A 22931-nucleotide genomic window follows, 5' to 3' on the forward strand; every position below is an offset into this window, starting at 1 on the left:
GTTCAGTAGTCGTTATCTGTAATTACGTAATCATTAGTACTTCGATGTTATTTAATGCTCTTTTTTTATTTCAAAAGTTGTAAATAACTGAGGAAGGTCTCTGACCGAAACGTTTTTTATTAAAATTTTTTATACAATGAATATATGAAGTTCATATATTTGAACTGCGGTATTAAATACGTATGATGCACGATCCTTCGCAGTAGATAGCGCTATTTATGCAATAGCGAAAATCAGACCTGAAAAAAAATCAGGCCTGTACGGGATTCGAACCACTGACCTCTGCGATACTAATGGAGCGCTCTACCAATTGAGCTAACAAGCCAACTGGGAGCAGACCGTTAATTTGATTCATAAGAAACCCGTGATGATAAATCAGATACAATGAATATATGAAGTTCATATATTTGAACTGCGGTATTAAATACGTATGATGCATGATCCTTCGCAGTAGATAGCGCTATTTATGCAATAGCGAAAATGTTTTATATTTGTGACGTCAGAAGTTGTCCATCCTCGCAATTTTTAAACTTTCTATATATACATATATGACTACCAGTGGTAATTTAAAATGAAGACTTCATCTGAATATTCAGTTCTTTATAATTAATTCTTTAAGATGAATGAGCGCGCTGTTCATGTTCATGTTGCGCGCACGCTCTGTTTAAAATCAAATTTAACAATTATTCACCGAAGGTCCGGTGAATATTGTGAATAGTCAACGATATTCACTGCACTTAGCCTTTGGTGGATAATTTGTTTAGTATAAATGCTCAGATCAGTGCTTTCGGATTCTGTAGTAAACTCTGTAAATAAAGAAAGCATGGCGCATATTAATTTTGTTACACTTGTGTCGATTATTGGCACCAAGATAAGCAAGCAGTTCTAACAGGTTTATCTCATTCAATCAATATAAATTTTAAACCTTCCTCTTGAAAAAGTGTTCTGCCAATCTTTGAGCATCTTTTGTGCTCTCCGTAATTGAGTTTTCTTCCATTGCCTTCATCACTTGAACGCGAGGCAGCCATTTGAAACTTTGCGCTCCTGCTATAATCACCTTGCGCAAGATGATTATTTGACAATCTTTCGCGGAAGGCGAGGTTAAGATATGCATGTTATTCACCAACGTTATATGCATGTTATTCAACTCGTTAGTGGAAAAACTAAACCCGGCTTAAAAGATTAAACTGGGAGGCCCCAACTCAACTATGAACAAAATTAAATAATACCTGTCTCCTTGGTGGATGATGCAGTCGGTGCAGCAATGGCCATGTCCTGTCAATTTAGAATCAGTTCATAATCAGCATGCGTAGATCGAGGAATGCTGGATCCGAGGGCAGTTTGGAGTTTGTCGAATACTCTACATATTTCCCTACATTTATCTCCATATTTCCCATGTGCATTCATATGCTCTCAATTTAAGGCATGAACATCAAATATGATAATAATTCTAATGTCATACGAGTGATAACAAAATCGGACAACCGCGCAGCGGGAGTCTGATTTATTTATCACGAGTATAATTACAGACCGAATCGGACGACACTAAGTCTTGTTACCAATTCATCATAAAAATTACTATTTTTAGAGAAAAGAAGAATAAAGTAAGAAAGAAAGGGAAAATTCCATTAAAAGACTGACTGTTTCTATATTGATTGAAACGAGGGTCGTGATTGGTTGATCTAAACTACAACCTGGAATGTGAATGGCTCATCGAACTGTCCGATAACAAACTGTTTGATGACAAACTGTCTATTACCAAACGCTTCGATGACAAATCGTCTGAAGACAAACCGTCCGATAACAACCTGGCATGTGAGTTGATGAAAATTGAGTCTTTTTAAGCCAATCAAAATCAATGAAATTATAATTTTTATGATTACAACCATAATAGTTTATGATGATTGAGCATAAAATAGACAACTGGGAGATTTGCTACCGACAGATTTTGGCCGTGTACCTTAAAAGATTTCTTTTGTCGGTAAGGAAAATTTTGATCACTGAGAATTTTGTGAATCGAAAGTGACGCTCATTGTTTGTTTTAGTGATGTTTCAACGCATTTCAGTTTCACCATGAACCTTATCGCCAACGCACTCCACGACTTTTTTCGGGGATTGAGGTTCCATTTTTTGGTTCATTCATCAATGAAGACGACTTTTCTTGTCGATAAAGGGCTATTTTGGTTGCATAACAAACAAAAAAATACATGGTTGCTTGTAGATACGGAATTTTTCTTCTCAGTCTTGTTCGAGTCAATGTTCGACTCGTTCGCTGCGCTCACTCGTGAGCTATCGAGTTGAACATTAAAAGAGAAACTCCTTATCTAACCGCGCGCATGTATTATTCCCTCTAGGTCTCAGGAAAGTTTGCTAATATCTCGTAAGTCGTCTCGCTAACGTTTTAAAACTTCCAAATTTGTTCTTTATGTACCTTGTATTGAAATAGCTTGAGTTGTAATAAATCAACTATCTGTATGTATCGAATCGAATCGACTTTTTCTGTGTTGAATTGACTTCAGTTTGTCTCGAATCGACTTAATTTAATTTATTAGATTCGTCGATAGGCAGGGACACCGCGACAGCTTGCGCCAATTACTGCGGGTCCAGTAAATCCACGCATCCCACCCCAGGGGAGGATATCCACCACACAGTAATCTCGAATCAACTTGCAGTTTGTACTGAAACGACCGAACTCCTTGTACGACTTTTGTAATACGTTTTGAAACACGTTTGCGCAACGACCTCTGAAACGTCGGCGAAATGCCCTGTCACCTTGGCGAAACGACCTGAGACGTTGAATAACTGGTCGTTAGCGACTCGTAAGTGAAACGTCCGGTTACCTGGTAACTGTACGTTTCCTGCTTTTCAGTATCAAACCTGTGAGGGACCTCTCGAGGCTTCCCATCCGGTGCCTCGGGATAGCCTGAAAAGAAAAAATATCAAGAAAAGATCAAAATAAGATATCCTTCATCTTTTCTCCCTTCTCATCATTGCTTGCACTGACGTAGTCTGTGGCCAAATTCCCGTTTAGGCTAGTGGGATTATCCGCATTGATCCCGCGCATGAAAAAAATTGAATTAGAACTACGTTCGTAATTCTTGGACAATTTTGGCGATGGAGACGCAAAAAGCGGCAGAAGATAGTCAAAGCAAAGAAGACAGAAACGACTTTCGTGAGTTTGTTGTGCTACAAACACAGTAGGCTTTCTTTCCTGGCTCTCGAAGTAAACAAGTCATTCTTGATTCTTAATAAAGCGAAATCTTTTTGCGATAATAAATCCTTTATTATACGAGCTTGTTCTGTCAAGATGACTGGATATTAGCCTCGTTCTTTTTTCGTTCTGTTTAAAATCAAATTTAACAATTATTCACCGAAGGTCCGGTGAATATTGTGAATAGTCAACGATATTCACTGCACTTAGCCTTTGGTGGATAATTTGTTTATTATAAATGTTCAGGTCAGTGCTTTCGGATTCTGTAGTAAACTCTGTAAATAAAGAAAGCATGGCGCATATTAATTTTGTTACACTTGTGTCGATTATTGGCACCAAGATAAGCAAGCAGTTCTAACAGGTTTATCTCATTCAATCAATATAAATTTTAAACCTTCCTCTTAAAAAAGTGTTCTGCCAATCTTTGAGCATCTTTTGTGCTCTCCGTAATTGAGTTTTCTTCCATGGCCTTCATCACTTTCTCGGAGAAACTGATTGAACGCGAGGCAGCCATTTTGAAACTTTGCGCTCCTGCTATAATCACCTTGCGCAAGATGATTATTTGACAATCTTTCGCGGAAGGCGAGGTTAAGATATGCATGTTATTCACCAGCCGAGAGGTTCGTATCGGGAAAATTTGTACTCGAGGTCTAGAATAAATTGTTCAGTTTACGGCAAAATCCGCCATAAACTGAACAATTTATTAGCGAATAGTTAGTAGGGTTAAGTTAGTAGTTAGTAGAGAAGTGCAAATTATATAGAGAGCCCTCTCCTCAACACTTTAATTTGCTTAATAATAGAGGGCATTTAAAAGGCTTCCAAACAACTTTATTGGTGATAGAAATGACGTAAAAATGTTCAAAACTATGTACTTCACTTACAATGAACTTCAATTACGGAGCCAAAGAAGAAAAAGTTTTCATTTGATTTCCAGATTTAGTATTTTAGACAGGGTTGTGCCATTAAATTAATTACGGTTCTTCCTCCGTATTAGCTCTTTGGTCTTTTGTTCGACGGAACAGGGTGTATACATTCACACAGAAGAAATCAATTAACAATGCCGAATTATATAAATATGTCTAAAAATTTATAATAATTATAAATTAAAAATATATAAAATGTTAAATCCAGATAGGATTATATTTACTACCTGGACCAGCACCTCCTCTTGACTGCTTAACAACTCCAGGGAAGGACTTGCTGCATGGGTGGTTGTTGTCATCTGTGATGAAGGTTTTGAGGTTTACATCTTGAAGCTGAGTTTCAGTAATAAGGCAACTTTTGGCGATTTTATCGAGCTTACCAGACCTGTGGTTTTCTAAGAGCTTTTCAAGGCTCTCCGAGGTAGGGCATTTCATTCTTATTTCTAAGCAGCCAAAACCAAGTCCCCAAGCATCCACTGAATGTTTACGTTTTAGAAGTTGAAGAAACTCGTCTACTCCTTTACTTTGGGAAAACGAGTCCCGTTTCATGAAAATATTCGTTTCTGCTGGAAATTGTCGATCGCTTGTGTTGTGTTTTTCCGCACCAAGACTTTCAGTGACTACTTCAAGTCTTATAACGGCCCGATCTCCCTCTGAAAGAAAGAAAGTCCAGACAAGTTGCAAACCAAACATTACAAGTACATGCTTTTCTTTATATACTTACTTTAGACAATGCTGTGAGTGACTACCCGGATCGTTCTTCGTGGAAATCAAACTTAGGTTGGTGATCTCCCAACATATGGCAGAGTAAACTGTTTGTAACTCGTAATGTTTATTTTTCATGACAGGGATATCGTGAGTGTTTCCCGAGTCATTTCTCATAGTAGTAAGCAAAGGTTTGCTAAGAACCTGTTATAGTTCAGGGGTAGGGGTGTTATTTATTAGTCATTCGATTGTAATCATTACTTTCATCATAATCATTGATATTGTCATCTTCATGCCTGCGCCTTTCACCGCAAAAAAATCTTTATTCCTTGCCCCTACTATTTGGTAAATGATCAAAATTTCACATTCGTATACAATGCTTACCTGGTTTACCAAGTTCCACTTTTTCTAGGACAGTTTTTATGCCAACAGATTTCGGCTTAAGTTTCGTTTTCACTTCCTCTGCCAGAAGGTGTTTCTCTGCATCGTTTTTAAGTGTTCCATTGTTATAAGCAATCTCCAGCCTTTCGAAGGTTTCTCCTGGGCATGTCACTCCCACCTTAAAGCAGTCAAACCTCAACTCTTCAGTTATCAGGCCAAAGGTTTTTTCTATACGGTTAAGGAAGTCATCTAGTCCTTTTGTAGGAGAAAGTGTTTTGCGTTCCACATAGATTTGTGCGTCTTCAAACTGACGTTGGAATTTCCCCTTTTGAATGTCAATGTTTAGTTTTACCTCATGTTTTGCACTAACGATGCCTGGGAATGATAAAGATAATAAAAATTGTTTGAAAAAAATTTAGGAATTACGCATTTCTTTTCCTCTTTCTTGAATTTCAACTCCAAATCTGTCTGCTACTTGGGTCCAAAAATTAACAGTTAACCGGTTAGAGTAAGGGAAAGCAATGTTAAATGTTTATTTGTAAGGGGCGTGGTATACAATGATCAATGACATCCGATGCTGTCAGGACATCGACCGTTTTCTTTCTTTCGTCCCGCTGATTGGTAATGCTGCGCGTAAACGTTAAACTCTTCAAGTGATTGGTCAATATTGACTCAGTACAGAATGGCTCACTAGAAGTACACAGATTGCAAATTTATTCATGTGGTCACCGAGGCCGTTAGTGGAAAAACTAAACCCGGCTTAAAAGATTAAACTGGGAGGCCCCAACCCAACTATGAACAAAATCAAATAATACCTGTCTCCTTGGTGGATGATGCAGTCGGTGCAGCAATGGCCATGTCCTGTCAATTTAGAATCAGTTCATAATCAGCATGCGTAGATCGAGGAATGCTGGATCCGAGGGCAGTTTGGAGTTTGTCGAATACTCTACATATTTCCCTACATTTCTCTTCATATTTCCCATGTGCATTCATATGCTCTCAATTTAAGGCATGAACACCAAATATGATAATAATTCTAATGTCACACGCGTGATAACAAAATCGGACAACCGCGCAGCGGGAGTCTGATTTATTTATCACGAGTATGATTACAGACCGAATCGGACGACACTAAGTCTTGTTCCCAATTCATCATAAAAATTACTATTTTTTGAGAAAAGAAGAACAAAGTAAGAAAGAAAGGGAAAATTCCATTAAAAGACTGACTGTTTCTATATTGATTGAAACGAGGGTCGTGATTGGTTGATCTAAACTACAACCTGGAATGTGAATGGCTCATCGAACTGTCCGATAACAAACTGTTTGATGACAAACTGTCTATTACCAAACGCTTCGATGACAAATCGTCTGAAGACAAACCGTCCGATAACAACTTGGCATGTGAGTTGATGAAAATTGAGTCTTTTTAAGCCAATCAAAATCAATGAAATTATAATTTTTATGATTACAACCATAATAGTTTATGATGATTGAGCATAAAATAGACAACTGGGAGATTTGCTACCGACAGATTTTGGCCGTGTACCTTAAAAGATTTCTTTTGTCGGTAAGGAAAATTTTGATCACTGAGAATTTTGTGAATCGAAAGTGACGCTCATTGTTTGTTTTTGTGATGTTTCAACGCATTTCAGTTTCACCATGAACCTTATTGCCAACGCACTCCACGACTTTTTTCGGGGATTGAGGTTTCATTTTTTGGTTCATTCATCAATGAAGACGACTTTTCTTGTCGATAAAGGGCTATTTTGGTTGCACAACAAACAAAAAAATACATGGTTGCTTGTAGATACGGAATTTTTCTTCTCAGTCTTGTTCAAGTCAATGTTTGACTCGTTCGCTGCGCTCACTTGTGAGCTATCGAGTTGAACATTAAAAGAGAAATTCCGTATCTAACCGCGCGCATGTATTATTCCCTCTAGGTCTCAGGGAAGTTTGCTAATATCTCGTAAGTCGTCTCGCTAACGTTTTAAAACTTCCAAATTTGTTCTTTATGTACCTTGCATTGAAATAGCTTGAGTTGTAATAAATCAACTATCTGTATGTATCGAATCGAATCGACTTTTTCTGTGTTGAATCGACTTCAGTTTGTCTTGAATCGACTTAATTTAATTTATTAGATTCGTCGATAGGCAGGGACACCGCAACAGCCTGCGCCAATTACTGCAGGCCCAGTAAATCCACGCATCCCACCCCAGGGGAGGACATTCACCACACAGTAATCTCGAATCAACTTGCAGTTTGTACTGAAACGACCGAACTCCTTGTACGACTTTTGTAATACGTTTTGAAACACGTTTGCGCAACGACCACTGAAACGTCGGCGAAATGTCCTGTCACCTTGGCGAAACGACCTGAGACGTTGAATAACTGGTCGTTAGCGACTCGTAAGCGAAACGTCCGGTTACCTGGTAACTGTACGTTTCCTGCTTTTCAGTATCAAACCTTTGAGGGACCTCTCTAGGCTTCCCATCCGGTGCCTCGGGATAGCCTGAAAAGAAAAAATATCAAGAAAAGATCAAAATAAGATATCCTTCATCTTTTCTCCCTTCTCATCATTGCTTGCACTGACGTAGTCTGTGGCCAAATTCCCGTTTAGGCTAGTGAGATTATCCGCATTGATCCCGCGCATGAAAAAAATTGAATTAGAACTACGTTCGTAATTCTTGGACAATTTTGGCGATGGAGACGCAAAAAGCGGCAGAAGATAGTCAAAGCAAAGAAGACAGAAACGACTTTCGTGAGTTTGTTGTGCTACAAACACAGTAGGCTTTCTTTCCTGGCTCTCGAAGTAAACAAGTCATTCTTGATTCTTAATAAAGCGAAATCTTTTTGCGATAATAAATCCTTTATTATACGAGCTTGTTCTGTCAAGATGACTGGATATTAGCCTCGTTCTTTTTTCTTATTTTTATTGACCGAGACGAGGTCGAGGTCCATAACTGAATACGAAAAAAGAACGAGGCTAATATCCAGCCATCTCGGACCTCAAACTTGGTTAATAACGCATATATATAACTATGACTTTTTTTCTCCCTTTGTTGGTTGCGTATTTAAAATGGACACTACGTCAACAGAACCTATTTCACGCAGGTATTAGATCTATTTAGAACAAGAGGATCTAAGATCGTAAGTCGGGCTACAGGCTTTAACAAACATCGCATAACGAGACCTGAATTATTTTGCATAATTGTGTTATTTCTTTTGCAACATCATTTTTTTTGTACACACAACGCTGATTCGTCACACTTTTATTGTATACATGGCGCTACTTTGTCCAATGCATAAATAATATGACACCACGTTATCTGGTACCAAACGAACATTCTTGCGCAACAGTATGCGAATATAATATACGCACAAACGCGACAAAACTAATGAAACAAATAGAAAAATAACAGCTGATGATGTATTCTGTTTGAGAAAAAACAACAAATGTAAGCTTAACAATCCCAATGAAGGTTACACAAGCAATTACGTTTATCCTTCTTCTTATGCCGAAGTCCAACATGGCGGAGTCCAACATGGCTATTTTGATCAAAAAAGGTGTTGATTACACTCCCCACTCCAAAATCATAGACCCCTTGGGACGCTATATTATTTTAAAAGCTGAGATTAAAGACAAAATTTATGTCCTGATCAACATCTACGCACGAAATAAAGATAAAGACAGTTTCAAATTCTTAGACGTTTATAGATAGACGTTTATTGAGAAGAATACCTTAATAGCAGCTGGAAGCTGAATTGCAAAGGTGTACAAATTATGTAATAGAACTATACAATAAAATCAAACCTAAAAGGGAACTAATTTACATATACAATTTTAATAAATGTTAGTTAAAATGTCTTGCGCTTGCTGGAATGAACGTATCTCTGAACCGATTTGTTTTAAAGGAAACTCTAAATGGTCTGCGTCGTCGTAACTCCATAAGTTGATCTCGGTTATCGAAAGGCAGTAAGTGGTACAAACAATCCAAGGGATTGGAGACGATGTTGTTAAAGAATTTTAAGCAAAGGTCTTCTCTCCGATCCCTTAGGGTTTTCAGCTCTGCCATCTGAAGCACTTCTATATAATGATTATCATAACCGTATATAATTTTCAAGGCTCTCTTTTGGACACGCTCTAAACTTAAGCTCAAATAATTGGGGAGACTATAATGGTATACCTGACATCCATAAAGTAAGACAGATTGAATACAAGCAACATAAAAATTTACTAATTCAGAAGATGGTACCTTAGCTCGCTTTATTTTTAATTCTTTGCCGATCTGTTAGCAAGGTTGAAAAATGAAAATTTGGACGAAGAAAATATCATTGTAGGAGGTAATTTTAACTGTCCACTTAATACGACCCTCGATAAGAAAGGAGGCAGACTAACGCCTAGGAAATCAGTGGTATCAATCATAAATAGCATACAAGGTGACCTTGACCTAATAGATATCTGGAGAGTGAAAAACCCTAACACAAAAAGCTATATGTGGAGTCAAAACTTGCCTTTTAGATTATTGGTTGATCTCTAATAATCTGCATAATTTAACTACATCAACAGATATAATTCCAGCTATCAAGACAGACCATTCGGCAATCTCTTTAGAATTAAATAATAATGACAATCAAATCAAAGGTCCCTGAATTTGGAAAATGAATTGTGCTCTCTTGGAAGATGACCGATGTGTTGACGATATTAAATCAAAAATACCAGTCTGGCTGGCTGAAGGGTACAAGGATCTTTCGGATAATCAAAACATCTGGGATTGGCTGAAATACAATATTAGAGCTCATGCAATTCAGCATTCAAAACATGGGGCAAAGGAAAGGATTGAAAAGGAAAACCACCTACAAGAAAAATACTCTAAAGCAAAGAGGGAATTTGAAAGAGACCCCAGCAACCTTAATGTAGATAGATACTCTCAATTCTGTTAAAGAGGATCTAGAATTATTTTACGAAGAAAAAGTAAAAGATATTATTATTCGCGCAAGAGCCCACTGGCATGAACATGGCGAGAAAAGTACGAAATGTTTTCTCAATTTAGAAAAAAGAAGTCATATCAAACAACATATGCGAAAATTGAAAATCAGGGGTTTAATGACTACAGACCCCTTCGATATATTGTCCGAACAACAGCGCTTTTACTAAGGGCTGTACGCGAGCATAAATAAAAACGTGGATGCAACGGCGAAAATTGAAGGCTTCCTAAGGGATTTAAATAGTCCTAAACTGTCTGAGGAACAAAAGCTCTCGTGTGAAGGAAAAATCACTCCAGAAGAGTGCACTTTACTTTTGGAAACTTTTCAAAATAACGAAACTCCTGGGAATGATGGGATTCCAATCGAATTCTATAGAAAATTCTGGTAGTTGATTAGTGAGCTTTTCATCAAATGTGCGAATGAATGTTTTGAAAAAGGTGAAATGTCATGGTCTCAAAAGCAAGCAGTTCCCTCTTGGAAAACTGGCGACCTATATCTCTCGTAAACGTGGATGCAAAAATTATGTCAAAGGTAATAGTAACTAGACTTTAAAATGTTCTGCCTCAAATTATTCATCATTAATCAAACCGGTTTTGTTAAGGATCGTTATATTGGAGAAACTGTACGATCAATTTTTGATATAATGGACTTTACGGCTGAAGAGAATTTTTCCGGTTTAATGATCTTTATTGATTTTCAAAAGGCATTTGATACCATAGAGTGGTGTTATCTTCGACGTTGATTAGAATCCTTTAATTTCGGGCCCGAATTTATTCGATGGGTCGTGACTTTTTACAATAATATACAAAGTTTTGTGATCAATAACGGTATCACTTCTGATTATTTTACACTTGAACGAGGAGTGAGGCAAGGGGATCCGCTCTCTCCATATCTATTCATAATAGCTGTCGAAACCCTGGCAATTGCAGTTCGTCAAAATACAGCGATAACAGGAATTACTATCGGAAAGAATGAAACAAAACTCCTCCAATATGCGGACGATACAACAGCAGTACTTTCAGACGTTAATTCCGTTCGCATCCTTTTTGAGTTGCTCGATGATTTTAAGAAGCTGTCAGGTTTAGCGATTAATCCCTCCAAAACTGAAGGCATGTGGATTGGATCATCCTCCAGAGGAAATAAAACAAAACCTTTTGGAATTAAATGGCCAAATGAAGCTATCAAAGCTCTGGGAGTCTACTACTCCTATGATCGAAAATTACTTCTAGAAAAAAATTTTATTGAAAAACTTGACACCATACAGAAACTCATAAATATTTGGAGTTCCAGAGGTCTCTCCCTGTTAGGAAAGGTGACTATAATTAAATCATTGATTATCCCAAAGTTAGTTTAGGTATTCTCGCTGTTACCCACCCCCAAGGAAGTTATTAAACAATTAAATCAATTGCTATTTAAATTTCTATGGAAAGGCGTTGATAAAGTAACACGCTTGTCAGCAATAAACGAATACGAAAATGGTGGTTTAAAAACGATCGATTTTGAAACTATGCTTAAATCTTTAAGACTTACCTGGCTTAAAAGAACTTTTGGTGAAAATGATGGTGTGTGGAAGAGTTATATACGTCACATACTGAAACAGTCTGGTGGTTTTTTCTTATTTCGCTGTAATTACGATGTAAAAGATATCCCTATTCACTCACACTTCTATACCGAACTTCTTCAATGGTGGTCCGAATTCCGAATTGAATTTGATACAGAAAATGACTGACAGAATATAATTTGGAACAATAAATACATTCGTATCAATAACAAGTCCGTCTTTTATAAAAAATTTTTCGAATCCAGCATTATTTACGTAAATGATCCCTTATTTGAATTAAATAACATAGACTTCTATAATGTTATTTTAAATATCATCAACAAAACAAACTTCTTGGTTTGGACGGGTCTTCGACATGCTATACCGTCCCACTTAAAAACAAACACTAACCCCGTGTTCGAAATCTCTCACTCTTTAATAATCAACAACAAGGTCTTTGATGTTTTGGACAAGACATCAAAACATTATTACACTCTGCACAAAAGCAAAATATCCAAACAACGCACAAGTTTTAAAACGTGATTTCAACTTTAACGAAGAACAATTAAAAAAAGTGTTTATCTTGCCTCACACAGTGAGCTTTGAACCTTACGTGAGAGCCTTCCAGTAAAAGGTCCTTATTCCATATTATTCACTAACACCAAGCTATTTAAGATAGGATTCATCGCAGAAGATAAATGCTCCTTTTGCAAGTCTGAATCAGAAACCTTGAGCCATCTTCTTTTTGATTGCATAAAAACAAAAAGCTTTTGGAGGGATTTTGAATCTTATTTTTACAGTCTTTCAAAAGAATTTGTCCACCTTACCTTGAAATATGTTATTGTAGGAATTATAATCACGAAATGCCCTTTACTTAATTACTTATTACTGATAGCTAAGATATATTTATGGGATTGCAGAAGAACTCAAATATTACCCAGTATAACTGGCTTCAAATTAAAGGTTAAAAAATAAGTTTGAAACAGTTAAATATGTGTGTATGAAGAATAATACTTTAGATAAATTGAATAAAAAGTGTCTAACAAATAAGTAACTGGTTAAGCTAATTGCAATACTAGAAGTAATAATATCTGTGTTAGTATTTTATAGTATAATGTATTATAATACTGTGAAACTAGTAACAGTGACACTTAGTAGTAGCAGTAGTGATAGTAGAATCTAACAATAGTGGTGTAAGTTTGAACTGTTTTGTAAGCAGTGTAAACCCTTGCTACACTGTAAATAATGTGAGTAGTCGTATTGAATTGTAATAATTTGGATATATCAACAATGTTGAAATGGTAAATTGGCCACCGTAACGATGACAAAAGTTGACGTTTCGAGCGTTAGCCCTTCGTCGGAGCGAATAGAGGAATTGTGGGTTGTGTGTGCTTTTAAAGGCAGAAAATGGAGCTACGTTATTGGTGAGAACATTGCAACGAGAAAAACAAGAATAAATTAGTGGAATCACAGGCGGCACAAGCTCTATTTGAGAACCACACAAGGAACACAATTTGCATATCGATTTATAAGGATTTGTATGGGATTTTCTACAAGATATCCATAGAGATAGTTAAAGGTGAAAATATTAAATAAAATTGACTTAACTTATTCCCTACGTGTGTTGTTCGCTCCTAGTGTCATTATTTTACCGATTACACTTGATTTAAGCGGTTTTTTTTAATCTTGGTTTTCTCTTCTTAAAGAGAAGACAAGGCCGAACACATAATTTATCAGTATGGGTACGAAACAATTCATTTGAATGGGTACGCATCGACCTGATGAGTATGACTGGGTACGAAACGACCGTGAGTAGTTACCCCTCAGTTGGTAACAATTGGTAGTAACCCCTCAGCCAGGCAAGGTTCAAATTCCAATTGCCCGAGGGTCGTCGGGGGGGGGGGGGGGGAGGAAGTTGAGGTTTCGAAGAGATCGGTGCGTAAGCGTCTAGTTTCAGTCCAGGACCCTTGTTCGTTTCTCGCCAAGAAAAGTTTTACTGGCGCCTCTCTTAAACGTTAACCTACACCTCCCTTCAGAAAGATCGTGATAAATGGCTCAGTTTACAAGTAATTGTATACACCATGTAAACTTTTCCCTGATGCTTACCGGGCTTAGATTTCCGAGACTGTGTTGCTCGTCCTTGGCCTGCATGATTAGGTTCTTGCGAACTGAGTGAAGCCCTGAGAAAAAATTAAACCATGCATCTCTTTATAAAATATTCCAAGGCAAAATCTTCACTCGCATGTCATGAATGCGGAAGTTCATTATATAAAATTTGAAACAGCTACCTCTAAATCCGTACATTATCAATTAGTATCATAGTTTCCTCTATGCAAGACAACAACATGTTGTTAGTTATAATTTTTTAGGAAAGTGGAAATCTGTCAATAGAGGAACCACACAAGGTAGTTAGTGTAAGCAGACCGTATCTTTTTAATATATTTTTGAATGATTTGGAGATTTTTTTAATGATTGCCCTTTGCTTTAAAAATATGCCGATGATTCCACTATTCTTTCGCCTATCACTAGGAATAGTGACCCGTCTGCCGACTTAGTAGGACAGTTCTTAACATGGTGTAAAGACAATAGAATGGTCTGCAACCCTTGCAAATGTAAAGAGCTGGTTGTTAGAAAGAAAAATCATAATGTACTCTACTCTCCAATTAATAATATTTCCCAATGTAATAGCTTCGTTTTATTAGGAGTAACTTTACAGAGTGACGGAAAATTTGATGAGCATGTAAGAACTAAGCTTGTCAAAGCAAACAAGTGTTTACACGTCCTACGAATATTGAAAAAGGAACACTACTCTCAGGCAGAGATAGATCATCTTTTTATATCCATTGCTTTGCCTAATTTCAGCCATGCGCTCTCAGTCTATGGGGCATCTGAGTCTGATCTTATGGTTGTACATAATATTTTAGACCGATGCCATAAACGCCGTTTTATTTCAGTCATTTCCAGTTTTTATCAAGAACCTTTTAAACAAACAAGACCGAAAGATTTTGAAGAAATTCAGTAAAGTCAACGGATTGCCACCCCCTGAAAGACATCATTCCTGTCCAGAAGACTTATGTACACAATCTTCGGAAAAAAGGCTGCGCACGCCCGAAAATTAATACACAGCGCTTTATGAACACCTTTGTAAATAGGTTGATAATTAAGCTCCATTTATTGTAATGACATACTTTTTAATTCATAATTAATATGTACGTAGATTTCTATTGTAGTTTTTCTGAATTCATTGTAACATAAGATATGCAGTTTTATCTGCTGATGGAATAAAGACTTTATTATTATTATTGTTATTATTATTATTTATTATTATTATAATTTATTATCATTTGTTATTATTTTTTCTCCGTTACTAGATTCCTCATCTCTTTACTGTACATGAAAGCGACGAAGAACTGCTAGGCCACTCTATCAAAATGACTAACTTTCTTACCTTATTTCTTGTACCTTCTTGTATACCTCTTCTTCATTCGTGATGATAACTGGTAATTCCCCTTTGAGCCCAATTTTAGTAAACTCTTCTTCCAATCTATATTTCACTTTCTTGGTTTCGAAGTCATCCACAAACTTTAATAAACTACGAACCGTATGACAATAAAGTTCCACAATGATTGAACCTTCTTCAATGTTTCTGACTTCTGGATCAGTTCCATTTTCACTGTTTTCCTCCAAAGCATTCCTAACCGCATTTTCTACAGACTGTTTGTTTTTCAAATAAAATACACCTAGCGTCACAGCTGCAGTCACCGCGATTCCTGCCAGAATAGGATTGTCAATCCTCAATGAGACAGAAAAACCTGATGTATTGGCTGACAATGACAGATCAAATGCAGCCCTGGCGGCACCCGCAGCTAAATTTGCGCCGTCACCAGCCATTAACTTTTTATCTTATCCCTGTAACAAGAACCAAATGAATGTCAACTATAACTTGTCATTCATCGACGAATTTAAATTTAGTTTAGCTAGCAAATAAGTAACACCACTTTCATAAATGGCTGCCAGATTAATATTCTTTTGTTTAAATTAAAATTAGCCTTTCTGGCCTCGTTCTCCAGTGCAAAATTCAAGAGAATACATTATCTCAAGCGTGGCCAGAAAGGCTAATTTAAATTTAAACAAAAGAATATTAATTCGGCAGCCATTTATGAAAGTGGTCATATTCAAATCATAACTTCAAAACTGAAGCCGGCGGGATTTGTCAATGAAGAAAGAGACGATGATATCAATAATGCAAAACACGGTGATGATGCTGCATCTGCCTCGACCTCTGTTTAGTGTCCCGTGTGCATAGGTAGCGGTGCAAAATTTCAACAAACAATGAAATCGAAGATTCATCAGATAGAACAGTTTGACCTCTACAGCGGCTTTTACCCAAACACATCGTTTAGTTAATGATAAAACATTAAGTGAGAGAAAAGTAAGGAAGATACGTTTTTTGCTCAAACCCGCACTCATCTGTAAAATCAGTTGGTTATTCTGTACTCAGGAAATCTTATCCAACCCACGTAACCACAGTCCTTTCATTCAACGAGTTCAGACACGCTTATTCTCGGATTGCAACCCAGCTCAGTCAATCGTCGAATGTCACGAATCGAGGTAGACGATAAAACAGAATGAGAAAATCTTCACAAAGCCAGTTGGTTACTAATTAGTAAATAATGGTATTGTAGAACCAAAAAATAGATTTTTTAAAAGAAATTCACGTCTGGGTCCGCCGCCATCCAGACCCAAAATTAGGGACCTTAAGATACCCTGGACGCGGCCAAGGACGACGTCAACCGGAAGTAAATTCGCAAAGTCTCAATTTTAATTTGCATAAATGTCACGCCACTTGCGGCCACCACCTCAGTTGCGGCGGCGACGAAGTTCATTTTGGCGGCCTCTCAGAAAGATGAGTCATTTTTCCGAATTCTTCCCTTAAATTAACAAGTTTTGCATAAAATTTGCAAACATTATTATAAAAGAAATAGATTCCTAAACTTTCTGGTTCATTTTTCTTTTCATAATATTCAGAAAGGGTTTTTGCGTGAGCGTCCAGTCTTCAGAAAGGAATCCGAAAAGCAGGTAAACCTGGGTAAATTTTCCTCGGACAGTATGCTTTATTTTTTATTTTAACCTTCATTTTTATCGTGTAAAATGAATCAGTGGCAGTTTAGGACCGCTTTAGAAAATGATTTTGCATTATTTATATTGTTTTGCGCCATCTTTTTTCGACTCGTGTTTGTTGTGATAAAAATGGCGCCAAAGATTTGATTGAAATTCTACTTTCTCTTCCTTTAGAAATGATGTCGGCCAAATAAGAGCCTGTTAAAAGTTCTCGGGTCTTCTTAAAGGACGTCATAGCAGCAAAACCGCCTGATTCCAGCAGTTATTCTCTGACTGAATGTGTTTGTTTATGTGTTTCGGCAACCGCTTACACAACACAAATCTTAAGGCTCGTATTTCCCGCGCAAAGGTGGCGGTCACGACCCATGCCCTCTCGGACGTGACCGCGTTCTTAAAGGCAGCCGCGTCCAGGTGGCTCGTACCGGTTTTCATCTTTTTGATGGTTTGTAACTTTGAAAGAATACAACAGAAAGACTGACCAAGGCCAGTTGAACACTTTTACGGGGTTGAATTATATATTCATTGGTTATCCAAAAATAGGTATCATTTCATCACTAGCAGTTTCCATGGAAACGCTTTCATAGGCTTATTCAGACGCATTTTTTAGCTTGTGGCTTAAATAATTCGAAAACTAACCCGGTGACCCCATGATTTTTTCAGTGATTGCTTTTGGCACTTGAAAATGCACAAAGATTTTAAAAAAATTCTATGGAGCGGAATTTCAGAAAATTTAGAAAAAAAGGCAATTTTCAGACATCGCAAATTTCCTTCCGTAAAATTTTCTACTTTTTTTCTGACGATTCCTTTCGACGTTATTATCATATTGGAACAATAAAAAGAAGGGGTCACCGGACTTGTTTTCATGCAATAGCTTTCGTGAGTTTAGCAATTTCCACGCGCGTTCTCGCACGTTTAAAAATCTGGATTCTATAAGATCGACATTTGCTCATGATCTGTTAGAGCTACCGCTGACAATTGCGTGTGCTCGCGCGCGCGCCTACGATCTGATATTTACAGACGTTTACTGCTAAGAAAATCATTAAACAGCTGTCAAAGACAGCCTCCCGGGCTCATATTAAAAATCCCACACACGACTTCTGGCTGTATCATATTATTTTCCTTGAAGTTTCAAAGTCTTCTTTCACTTCAGGTAGATTATCCTTCACTTGAGTTCTTCTTTTTTCGCCGTCGCAAGATTTCATATCGGTTGAATATTTCTTTTAAATGTGAAGTGAAGCAACCTTTACTTCTCCAAAAATCGTCTTCTTTATCTTAGTTTCTATCTCCTGCATTTACAGTGGCCGCTCAACACATCAACTACAAGCTCGTACGTAAAATTCTCACGTAAGTAGAAAAAATTCCTCGCGCCGCCATCTTTGTTTTAAACTTTCGTCTTTTAATCTCGCTCTTCTTTAGCACGTTTCTCTCGCGCGTGACGCAAGAGTTATCTGTTCCCCGCGCGAGGAAACTGGTACGTGGCGGCGCGAGGAATTTCTTCTACTTACGTGAGACTGGGTCGGGTAATATGACGGAGTAAACGTGTTTGTGTCAGCTCCGTTATTCGAAGCTTTGCATGGCCACTTCTAACAAACGAAAAACGTGGAAGAATCTTTCAACTTCATCTACGGAAGATGTCTCACCAGATGATAAAAAAATAAGGTGTACTTCATCTACTAGTTCGGGAACAAGCTGTAAATGAGACGAAACGACGACCTCATCCAATATGACGGAGCAGGTTATGCCAAAACTAGATCTCGTATTAGAGAAACTTGGAGCAGTTGAATTCAAACTTGGAAAAGTAGAATCTAAACTTGAAGAACTTGAGAACCATGTTAAATCTGTGGATGCCCAAGTCTGCTCTCTTCAAACCAAGGTTGATGTCTCGAATCATTTCAGAAGAAAACGGAGAGGACTTTGAACGACATAGAGAACGGGATGAGTTTCGCTGATGAGGAAAGGAAATCCTTCATGATGAGAATCCAAGAATTACAAACCCAGCTTAACCAGCTCAAAGATGAAAAACTTTATATGGTGGTCTACCAGCAGCGGGAGAACTTACGCTTTTTTGGAATCCAAGAAGTAGGCGCAGAGGAAGACACAAAGAAGGTTTTGGTTAATTTCTTGAGAACGGAGCTAGGTTTGGAAGATGTCGATGGATTAGAATTTCAAAGAGTACATCGGATTGGAAAGCGGGACCCCTCCGACGGAAAACCCAGACAGATTATTGTACGTTTCTTGAGATACCCTGATCGAGAGAAGGTCATGTTTAACGCCAGAAAACTCAAAGGAAAAGACTTTGGGATATCGCCGGATCTTCCAAAAGAAATCATGGAGCGCAGAAAGAAGAAGATGAAACTGTTCAAGAAGACTAAAGAGGATGGTAAGACCGCCTATTTTAGTAGGGCAGAACCTGATAAACTTTTTATCGACGGTGTTCAAATATAGAATTGTAGCTCATACCAAAATTCGGGCCATGTACAAACATTTTTATATATTCAAATTCAAGCAATGTTTTGCTTCCAAAACCGGAGTTTTTTGTAATCGTATTGTCTCTACGTGTTATGAGAATTGCAAGACCTTGTTTGTTAGTAGCTTATTTAACAGCTTTTGCTGGCTACTTTTTTAATTGTTCAGTTGTATATCGTTCTGTCTTTTTCCTTTTGTGTTCAACCGTAGAAATTAATGTGTTAATTGCTTTTTGTACTATTGTGGGCGCCTTGCACAACACCTATGGCTTGATCTGCATGTGTGAAAGGGCTTTTCATAATATTAATTTCTCCGCTTACTTTATAAATTCTGGCACCGCTTTCATATTTTATGAAAGGTAGCTTAAATCTCAAAATGTTATCTTTAAATATTCGAGGGATTCGTTCTCTTGACAAAGGGAAAGCGTTATTTAATTGGCTTGCGAAAGAGAAATCTGATATCATCCTTTTACAAGAAACGTACAGTACTCCAGAAGTTGTTAACTTGTGGAAAGCTCAATGGAGGGGAGATATTTTCTTCAGTCATGGTTCGGAACACAGCAAGGGAGTTATGATTCTTTTCAAGGCGAATTTTGATTACGAAATCGAGGCTCTTCGAGAAGATGAGCAGGGGAGATTTGTTATTTTAAAGTGTCTTATTCAAAGCGAACCGTTTGTTTTGGTAAATATATATGCGCCTAATAAGATTAAAGACCAATGCGTTTTTTTTCCAAGAAATCCAAAAGAAGCTCGATGACTTAGAATTAGTAGAAAATTGCGAAGTAATTATTGGAGGCGACTTCAATGTCATTGTTGATGCCAATTTGGATGATTCCGGAGGCAAGCCACAAATGAAAGAATCTTGCAAAAAGATCGAGGATTTGTGTTCGTCGTTTGATTTGATTGATATATGGAGAGTCAGAAATCCAGATGTCAAATGTTTTACGTGGAGACAAAAGAACCCAGTCGTACAACGCCGTCTAGATTTCTGGCTAATTACCAGTGGTATTCAGGAAGAGGTAGAGAATGTAGATATTATTCCGGCAATAAGAACCGATCACTCCGCTATTTCAATGGGATCGAAGAAACAGGAAGGGGTCCATCTTTTTGGAAATTTAATTCCAGTCTTTTAGAAGATGAAGATTACATTGAATTAGTAACTGATAGATATAACATCTGGCTGGAAGAAGGAAAAGATATCCAAGATCCAAGGGTCCTTTGGGACTTTATTAAGTAAAAAATCCGCTATGAAACAATTTCCTATAGCAAACAGAAGGCTAAAAATCGAAGGGTGAAACTATCACTGTTGGAACAAAAATGAAAAAAATGCACAGCAAAATGCGATGAACAGCCTAACCCAGGACACATGAGTGAACTGGAAATCCTGCAAACTGAATATGATAGACAATATGAATATATAGCTCAAGGGGCAATTATCCGATCAGGAATAAATTGGTATGAACACGGAGAAAAAAGCGATAAATTTTTTTTGAATTTAGAAAATTATAAAAAGAAAAAAAGCAATTTTAGAAAATTAGTGGTCACAAACGATGAATGCACGACTGATCCGAAACAGATAATGACGGAGATCCAAAACTTTTATGGAAGTCTCTACGATACAGGTTTACGTGATTGTGATTGCATATCAACTGACCAATTCCTTCGGAATATTAATACTAAAATACTGACGGACGAGCAGCGGGAGCTTTTGGACAGCAATATTACAACTAATGAATATTTCGAAGCTTTGAAATCTTTTCAGAAAAACAAAGCACCGGGAAACGATGGTTTGACTGTGGAATTTTACCTTGGCTTTTGGAATCTCATATGGAGGTCCCTTGTCAATGCCTTAAATTTTGCTCATGAACAGGGACAACTATCCAATTCACAGAAACAGGCTATGACTACTTTTATAGAAAAGAAAAACAAAGACAAACGTTTTATAAAGAATTGGAGATCAATCTCTTTAATTAATGTCGATGTTAAAATTGCATCCAAAGTAATTGCAAGAAGGCTAGAACAAATTCTACCTTATTTGATCCACCCTAACCAGAATGGCTTTATTAAAGAGAGATCATGTGAAGGTGTAGTCTGATCGTCCGGTTGAGTGTAGTCCTGAGAAGGACTGTTGTCGGTGGCAGTGACTGACGTTTCGACAACCTGTGCGGAAGTCATCATCAGAGTCAAGTGAGTGATTGTTGTCAGTAGAATCACTCACTTGACTCTGATGATGACTTCCGCACAGGTTGTCGAAACGTCAGTCACTGCCACCGACAACAGTCCTTCTCAGGACTACACTCACCCGGACGATCAGACTACACCTTCACATGTTACCCCCGGGTTCAAACCATTTACTGCACAAAGAGAGATCAATTATGGACGGAGTTCGAACGGTTGAAGATGTACTTGAATTTGCCCAATTTACAGGTTGTTCTGGTATCCTTCTGGCTGTAGATTTCGAGAAAGCATTCGACTCTATAAATCATACCTTCCTCCTCAAAGTCTTGAAAAAAAATAATTTTGGAACATACTTTCTACAGTGGATTAAGACGTTTTATACTAATGTGTCCAGCTGTGTTCTAAACAATGGTTTTGCTACTGATCTGTTCCCAGTCAGATGCGGAGTTAGGCAAGGTGACGCCTTGTCACCTTTACTATTCATCCTTGCTCTTGAAATGCTCACTTGTCGAATTCGTGAAGACAATCAAATTAAAGGTATATTGGTTAAGGAGGAAGAAATCAAACTAACCCTTTTTGCAGATGACATGACTTGTTTCCTTAGAGATACTACGTCATATCACCGTTTAGTGTCGACTCTGGAGTCGTTTTCGAGATTCTCCAACCCCCAAGTTAATAAAGATAAGACTGAAATTTTTGCAATTGGCAGCCATCGTCTTGATCAAAACAGTTATGCTTATAAAGTACGAACTTCAATTAAAATTCTAGGAATTGTTTTTGACTATAACGTCTCATCCAGGATGAAAGCGAACTTTGAAGCAATTTTAAAGTCCATTAAAAACACAATAAATATGTGGAAATGGAGAGGGCTTACACTTCTGGGAAGGATACAGCTTGTTAAATCGTTTATTATCCCTAAAGTCTTGAGTAAAGCGGCGTTGATTGCAGTCACAGATGATTTAATCAAAGAGGTCAACAGTCTGATGTACCGTTTTATTTGGAAAGGCAACGATAAAATTAAACGCACCACTCTTATCAATGATATTGAGGATGGAGGGCTTAAGATGTTGGATATTTAGTCAATGATCCTCGCACAGAGGGTGATGGTATTAAAAAGATTTACAAATAAGGATAATAACAGCTCTTGGAAAATAACATTAAAGTACTTCCTTTCTCAGGTAGAGGGAGAACTTATTCTTAAGTATAATTTTGATACCAGACAGTTACCTATCTACCTTCCGACCTTTTATAAGGAGTGCCTGGACGCTTGGTCCAGGTTGAGGCGACCTTCGATTCTTTCGTACGAAGATGTAGTTCACCAGGTTATTTGGAACAATAAAAATATTACTGTCCAAAAGATCCCATTTTTTGAAAAACACTTGTTTTCTAAAGAAATTGTTACGATCGGTGATCTCATATCT

At 37.5% G+C, this 22931-nt stretch overlaps 1 protein-coding gene and 1 pseudogene across 3 annotated transcripts in view; one reads left to right on the forward strand and one right to left on the reverse strand.

The window, feature by feature from the left end:
* Positions 1–22931, reverse strand: part of LOC111319603 (uncharacterized) — a 37348-nt gene that overhangs the window by 8089 nt on the left and 6328 nt on the right. Inside the window, exons 2-10 of one of the 3 annotated variants that reach the window (XM_088763371.1) lie at positions 15195–15655; positions 13853–13926; positions 7647–7729; positions 6036–6081; positions 5573–5595; positions 5224–5398; positions 4362–4787; positions 2841–2923; positions 1230–1275 (exon numbers count right to left, since the gene is read on the reverse strand). In XM_088763371.1, coding sequence (XP_088619497.1) covers positions 1230–1275; positions 2841–2923; positions 4362–4787; positions 5224–5398; positions 5573–5595; positions 6036–6081; positions 7647–7729; positions 13853–13926; positions 15195–15637 — 1399 coding nt within the window. In that variant the 5' untranslated portion in view covers positions 15638–15655. Of the gene's footprint in view, positions 1–1229; positions 1276–2840; positions 2924–4361; positions 4788–5223; positions 5596–6035; positions 6082–7646; positions 7730–13852; positions 13927–15194; positions 15656–22931 lie in introns of all 3 variants that reach the window. The other 2 variants (XM_088763370.1, XM_088763372.1) reach the window with 2 other exon arrangements.
* On the forward strand, positions 18573–19472 carry LOC148729580 (uncharacterized; annotated as a pseudogene).

This window comes from Stylophora pistillata, chromosome 6, assembly GCF_964205215.1.
Source record: "Stylophora pistillata chromosome 6, jaStyPist1.2, whole genome shotgun sequence".
Lineage (NCBI taxonomy): Eukaryota > Metazoa > Cnidaria > Anthozoa > Scleractinia > Pocilloporidae > Stylophora > Stylophora pistillata.